Here is a 7,977-nt window from a genome sequence, read left to right on the forward strand (position 1 = left end):
TCCGCAATTTTTCCAATAGTTTAGAACCAGTTACTATGCATCATTAGGAGGGAAGTGACGTCACGACTGTTGAAACCTATTATTAATGAACCATGTCAAAATACTTGGTATTCACGCATTCAAAACTTTTATCATTATTATTATTATTATTCACAGGTCCCGAAGCACCGGCCAACAGCAAACATCATTGGAGTTACAAGGGACCAGAAGGTAAATATAGGAGAAATTGGATAGACTTTTATTCATTAAAATGTAAAAGTAGTTGTTTGTACAGCGGTGTGGTCAGGTGGTATGACACTCGCCTTGGGCCCGGCACATTGTTGAGTTCTTGGAAAATTTTCTTTACTCACATTGGCGTTAAAACAGTTGTTTCTGTCGGAAAAAATTGTAATATCGCCTGACAGACGTCTCGTTCTACATTTTTAAGTGTAGCTGTTGGTTAGAGATCCCTTGTAAAGCGCTTTGAGCACGTTTAGTGGATTTTGCACTAAATTATGCTCTAGACTTTACAGAAATATTGGTTATGTCTTTTTCTTAACAGACTCATGATTAAAAATAAATACAGTAAATACGTTAAAAACGTTAATATTGAATTATGCTCTAAATTCAGAACATCAAGAAAGCAAAGTTGTATTCAATGTGTTGGTTACAACTGAGGTAACAGAATCTGTGATAACCGCATTCATCTAATATGCATTACCCATGATGTTCAAGTGAACAAATTTAGTGTTGATAATCTGGCTCAAGTAAAAATGGAAGTGGGGCTCTAACCCTTGACCTCATGGCCTTATCGACCCAAAATTAGTTAAAATCCTATATTTCAGATTTATAAAATGGACAAAAAGACATAGAATATTAAGCAAACAAGTTCCAAAAAGGCAAAGCAAACGGTTACGAAATTGGGGCATTAAATCCAATTTTTGCTCATATATTATTTTCTTATGATGTTAGTTATCGATTGATGTCAAACCAAAATTGGACCCAATTAATTTTGCCATTGTATTTTAATGATCATGGGTCGTTTAATCGTCGCCGAAAGAAACCAGGCAAATCGTTTTGGCTGTTCTTCAAAGTTAACAATAACAACATTTTTGATTAAGATGATCGAAAGAGGCACTGTTGTAGATATCCCTAGAAACGGTTCTACGCGTAAAACAACTCCACAGCAAGATACCATACGACAGAATCAATTTCTAACAACTTCAGACCCTGCTCGACAAATCAGTATTTCCAAAAACACTGTTCGGACACCATAGAAAGAAGGTGGTTTGATTTGCTCAATATCTCATGAGGGATAAGTTCGAACCAACAAAATTTCAAAGTCATGTTCTGGCCAAGCTAAATAGGATCAATAGTTTGATGTCACGTCCGCCCAGCAACCAGCAGCTTGGTTCTAAAAAAGAAAATCGGTACTTTTTATTCTTCATGCTGGCTAGAACTTTTTCACATGTCATGTGATCAGAATGTACAAAAGTCAAAACATGATCAAATGTATAACGTTTTTCTCCTCTGGATACACTTTTATGCTCGTCGGAGAAGTATTTCATAAGGCCGTCCGCCATTGGTCCTATAGTTTAGAACCAGTTACTAAGTTACTATGCGTTATTTCGAGGGAAGTGACGTCACGACTGTTGAACCCTATTCCAGACTTAAATTCCATCGAGCACACGTGGGACATGCTAGGCATGACGCGCGTATGAACGGAACGACACTGGAAATCTGAACGATTTGCGGAGAGCACTGGTGGAAGAATGAGAGGAAATACTCTTCAACAGTCGTAACGTCACTTCCCTTGTAATGACGAATGGTAACTTAGTAACTGGCTCTAAACTATCGGAACAATGGCGGATGCCCTTATGAAATATTTTTTTCCGACGAGCATAAAAGCGTATCCAGAGGGAAAAAAAACATTATAAATCTGATCGTGGTTTGACTTTTACAAATTCTGATCACAAGACATATGAAAAGTTCTAGCCAGCATGAAGAATAAAAAGTACAGATTTTCTTTGTTTAGAACCAATACGGCCGCCGTTGCTGGCGAAGTGACATCAGACTATTGAATCCATTTCCACATGGAGACATTCCAAATCGTATTCATACCCTGAGGCGACGCGTTCAGATCTGCATGAAGTCAAATGGAGGTTGAACACGCTACTAATGTAGCGGACAGTACTTTCCTTTGGAAACCCGCGTCGTTTTTTGCGTACGATTTCAATTTTCGGCCCCCCATTTTTGGAACTCTCTCCCATCACACGTGAGATGTTCGGATTCGTTGACAACGTACACATCTCGCTCAAAGTTTTATCTTTTTACGTCATGATGTTGCAATAATATTATCATATTTTGTTGTTGTTAAATAGGATTCAATAGTGGTAACGTCACTTCCTTCCAAATGACGCATGGTAACTTAGCAACACTGGCTCTAAACTATCGGAACAATGGCGGACGCCCGTATGAAATATTTCTCCGGCGAGCATAAAAGCGTATCCAGAGGGAAAAAAACATAAATTTGATCATGTTTTGATTTTTACACATTCTGGTCACAAGACATATGAAAATTTCTAGCCAGCTTGAAGAATAAAAAGTAATGATTTTCTTTGTTTAGAACCAAGATGGCCGCCGTTGCCGGGCGCCGTGACATCAGACTACTGAATCCAATGGAATTCGTATCGCTTTTCCATCAAACTTGTCTCACTGTAATATGCTTTGTTTTATATCACTGTAAAGCGCTTAGAGCCTGTGACAATGGGGTAAAGCGCTATATAAATGCCATATTATTATTATTATTATTTTGTATTCTTCGTTTTGAGGATGACTTTTGCTTTCAACGATATGATTGCTTTGTTCTACTGATTTGATTGTAACAATTTTTATAAAATTGAACTTGTATTGAATAACATTTTTGTGTGTGATATGCAAAACAATTAGGTTCATAAATATGCTTGAAAGCTATTATTGATTAAACAGAGTTGCGTTAATTGTGGCCGCGAGTTAAGTTTGCCCCCTTTGAAACATATAGATAGTATGCGCTTGGCTAAGAAGCTCACAACATTGCCATCCGGAAGTATAACGAACCAACACACAAAACTATGTGTAACCATGAACTTTTATAGTATGAATAATACAGTTAAGTGAGAATCACTCATAAACGTGGATTGCAAAAAACAATAACAAAGACCCGAGTGACGTCAACTTCATTTTATCTGTACCCTTTATTTAGAGTGTATCGATGCTACCTGTCTACGTTGTGATAAAATACTCACAATATCCACCAGCAGGATATAACATACTAAAACCTAAAACTTTGTCCAACCTTAAAATTTTATAATCTGATTGATATAAATTTAGTGAAAATTCATCCTTAAAATGGCTGTCTGAAAACAATAACAAAGTACTGAGAGGCGTCAATTTCGTTCTTTCTATAAAAAATGAAACATTTGGCTCTTTTCATAAATTCATAAAAAAATATTTAGCATTTTCTCATAATTTCTCTCTTCATTATTTCACTGTCTAGCTTACTAACGTATTAATAATTCGTGTCAACGCATTAAGTCCAAAGGTCATAAACCTTAAGTTTTAATTCCTAGGACAACAAACTTTCCTGTGTATGAATACGTGATGACGCTGATAATAAAGGTTGTCATGTTGGTATGAGAGTAAAATCATCACCTTGATAAAGTTTGATGTCACTTTCCTTCCATCTTCATTTCTCAACCCAACTCTTGTGATTAAATATTATCTTGCCACGTTTTCCAAATGTTATATTTAAAACTTGTATTCCGATAAAAACAATTGAGCCTTTATATAGCTCAATATTCGCTAATTGCCTGATAATGGCTTTATGTCGGATTACCACCGGCTTGTGGTATGACACTCGCTTTTGGATCGGCAGGTTCTGGGTTCGAGCCTCGCTCGGCGCATAGTTGAGTCCTTGGAAAAGGCTTTTTACTCACATTATCTCACCGAACTCAGGTGTAAAATGAGTACCTGGCCGTCAACAGCGTTGTATCTGCCAGAAAAAAAATTTGTAAAATCGCCTAACAGGCGTCATGTCCCGTCCTACATGTTAAATGTTGCTGTTGACCAGGGACCCCTTGTAAAGCACATTGAGTACGTTTAGTGGATATTGCGCTATATAAAAGCTCAAAGCTAAAAGAAAAATATCCAAAAAGAGATTGTAAAGTTAGATTGACAAGAAATGTGAAATTTTATTTTTTGCCAAGTAAAGATATCTGTGTTTAACCACACAAATGTCCTTCTCTGTAAAACACGTATTTAAAATTTGAAAACTCGTCCTTCAAACATCGATCAATTGAAATGACCCTAATCATGGCCAAAACGTGATGTCGAAAGAAACAAAAACAAAACTATCCAAACAAAACTATTTCTCAGATTTTAAAGAATGCCAGTCTAACGTTATATAAACAAATTAGATAACACAGAGGTCAAACTGTGTATCATTTCCTGCTTTACTCAACTGTAACAAAGACTACAACAAATGGCCTGGCACCTGGAATCGTACCGTTATTATGTAACAACAAGGCTCCATAAGGTCATTTCCTAGGGTCACGGGAGTCTTCTTACATGTTTCCTCCGTCACTGTTCTGGTTCACTGCTTGGGGTGCAGTGGCCATCCTGAAAATTGATGTTATTCCGTTAGTCAACGTAAGTACACATTGTGACAGGGGTACTAATTATGATGAATGTTGTGGTGAAGAATATGATGATGATGATGATGATGATGATGATGATGATGATGATGATGATGATGATGATGATAATAATAATAATAATAATAATAATAACAAGGAGCAGCGTGACTCAGCGGAACGGTCGTTGCTTCGTACCCGAAAAGTAACGAGTTCGATCACCCGCCGCTGCGTTGATGGCCTTGAGCAAGTCATCTAGCCCAAGTTCACTTTGCGGCGCTGTACTGCGGCTGAGGCCTGGGTTATTCCAGTCTTCCCTTGGTATAGACCCTAAAGACGAATTTCCCCTTGCAATTTTATTTTATTATTTATTTAATAATGATAATAATGATAATAATAATAATAATAATGATAATAATAATAATAATAATAATAATAATATACACACGCAGATAAATAGATAGATAGATAGATAGATAGATAGAGAGAGAGAGAGAGAGGTAGAGAGAGAGAGAGAGAGAGAGAGAGAGAGAGAGAGAGAGAGAGAGTCAGATAGATAGATAATGTCCTCCCACCAATGACTGGGAGACTGGGCCTGTTAGATCTCGCGGATATACTTCTTTCCTATAGACTATTCTCTTATTCGAAGGGTAGCAACAAGTTGCAATATGCATCAACAGTCGTAACGTCACTTCCCTCGTAATGACGCATGGTAACTTAGTAACTGGCTCTAAACTTTCGGAACAATGGCGGACGCCCTTAAGAAATAGTTCTCCGACGAGCATAAAAACGTATCCAGAGGAGAAAAAAAAAACAAACATAAATCTGATCATGTTTTGACTTTTACACATTCTGATCACAAGACATATGAAAAGTTCTAGCCAGCATGAAGAATAAAAAGTACCGATTCTCTTTGTTTAGAACCACGATGGCCGCCGTTACTGGCCGCCAATTGTCGTAAAGGATTAGAAACCGGGTTAAATTCCAGCTCCATGGGCCTAACGGCTCTAAATGAATACTTTTAGAAGCAATATTGTAAGAAAACAACAACATTAAGGGCGTCTAACTGGCAAGTTGTACCTTATACAATGGATGCTTGATGTAATATTATGACCTTGTGATTTATAAATGAAGCATTTTTGAACCGTTTTAAACTCTGAACATCAGTGGAGATACGCTTTATAAATGCTTGTAATATAACATGTTGCAGATAAGTGTGAATATTTGACACTGCACGTAACATTACAGGTTTACAAAAAATCGACTTTATAAAAATAATTATTTAGACTTAGAAGGACTTTAACCCTCTAATTACCAACTATAGGAAAATCGTCCCATTCGTTACGATACAACCAACATTTTTCTTATTCAAATTTCTCTTGTACATCATAAAATTTAAAGAAAATGAACAGTGTGTTCTAGACCATGTTTTGATTAAGAAATTATTTATCGCAAGAACTTGCTGCGCATGTGTGAGTGATAAAAAAAATATATTTTTGCGTTAGTTGGGTGTGAAGTTTTGGGGAAAAATCTTGAAAATGGATGGTAAGGAGATAGTTAAACGTCATGAACTGTACAGTTACTTTATGAATAAAAAAAATTACGTTTGCAATAGCATTCCTTATGACAAGGCAGACCTTCAGCAGTCAAGTTTAATTTCCCAACGAGATCTCGTGCTTTCATGACCTAAATCAGAATGAAGTATAAACAAACGGGACGTGACCACAGTCACCGTCATAACAAAAACACGTGACTAGGACCTTAGTAATTAATTATGGATGTCATTAATTTGTTCATAGGTCGCCAAAAATAACAAACAAAACTAGGTTACGCGGTATGCGAACTTTGTTTACCCCCTTTTTTTGAGTAACCTCTGAGGTAAGATAAACGAATTGAAGAGAATACCATTCTTTTATTTTGTAACAAAAGGAAGATTAAAGGACTTATGTGACTGACTGTGTCAAACGGTACTGTGTCGCGGTCAACCTGCAATTTAAAATTGAATTTTGTATTCAACTTGTAGTATTAACCAGTAGATTTTTGACTAATCAAAACGTGGCATTTTGTGACACACACATTCACATGTTCTCGGACAAACATAGTTGGCTGTTTATAAACAATTATGTGAATGAAATCGACGTCTCTCTGATCATTGTTATTATTTTTATACCGTCAATATACGATTTTCTCGATCATTGTATAAAAGTTTTAGTTTAAAAATAGTATTTTGTTTTGGATCAAGCGGTAAAACAGTGGGCTTTTTGCCTAGACACATGCCATCGTTCGTAAACCCTGTGTAGTTTGCTATGTTTACCAATAACTGCCATCTCTCTAGGGAGATTTAAAATTAGGACATAATTTTTGTTGTTGTGGATATGCTAGAATTGCGTAGAATAAATAATACAGGCAATGAAAGTCAAACGTCGAAAATGACTGAGTATTACGGCCTAGCAGGTTTTCTTCGTATTAATTCGAGTCAACGGACGATAGAATGAGCTTGAAATTAAAAGAAAGTTTGCAAATTTCTCGTATATCAGTCTGCAAAAGTTATCTTTAAAAAATTGCAGATAAATCATTTATACACCATTTTAAAGGGATTTGAATAAGCTTTCGATTGATATAAATTTTATCCTTGTCAGTTTGATATTCAATGGAATACAACGAAATAAAATTGATGTAAAACACATCGAAAATTGTCCACCAGAGAGCATTAGCGGCAGTTTGCCGTACCTAGTATTACGACCAAGCAAATTTTCTTCGTATTAATTCGAGTCAACAGATGATAGAATGAGCTTGAAATACAAAGGTCTGCAAGTTACTCATATATCAGTCTGTAAAAAATATTTTTATACTTTTTAGATTTACCAGTAATACGCTTCAACAGTCGTAACGTCACTTCCCTCGTAATGACGCATGGTAACTTAGTAACTGGCTCTAAACTATCGGAACAATGGCAGTGGTCCTTATGAAATACTTCTCCGACGAGCATAATTAAATGCGTATCCAGAGGGGAAAAAACATTATAAATCTGATCATGTTTTGACTTTTACACATTCTGATCACAAGACATATGAAAAGTTCTAGCCAGCATGAAGAATAAAAAGTACCGATTTTTTTTGTTTAGAACCATGATGGCCGTCGTTGCTGGGCGACGTGACATCAGACTATTGAATCCAATTCTGTACTCGATTACATAAATTTCACATTGGCTGTTCGGAACAATGTTGATCCCTAACTCTATTTTTTAAACGATAGATTGAGTGTATTCAAAATAATTAGAGTATCCACTGACTAGTATCGATTCAATACAAGTACCCCCATCACATTG

At 36.3% G+C, this 7,977-nt stretch overlaps 1 protein-coding gene across 2 annotated transcripts in view; it reads left to right on the forward strand.

The window, feature by feature from the left end:
* LOC144967159 (uncharacterized) overlaps positions 1-7,977 on the forward strand; it is a 64,653-nt gene that overhangs the window by 37,500 nt on the left and 19,176 nt on the right. For both annotated transcript variants that reach the window (XR_013644331.1, XM_078904055.1), the window contains exon 3: positions 157-210. Coding sequence is in view for 1 of the 2 variants with exons in the window: in XM_078904055.1 (XP_078760181.1) it covers positions 157-210 (54 nt within the window). In the remaining variant the exon portion in view is untranslated. The remainder of the gene's footprint in view (positions 1-156; positions 211-7,977) is intronic.

This window comes from Berghia stephanieae, chromosome 3 (genome assembly GCF_034508935.2).
Source record: "Berghia stephanieae isolate SIO BIC M18660-M18661 chromosome 3, UCSD_Bste_1.3, whole genome shotgun sequence".
Classification (NCBI taxonomy): domain Eukaryota; kingdom Metazoa; phylum Mollusca; class Gastropoda; order Nudibranchia; family Aeolidiidae; genus Berghia; species Berghia stephanieae.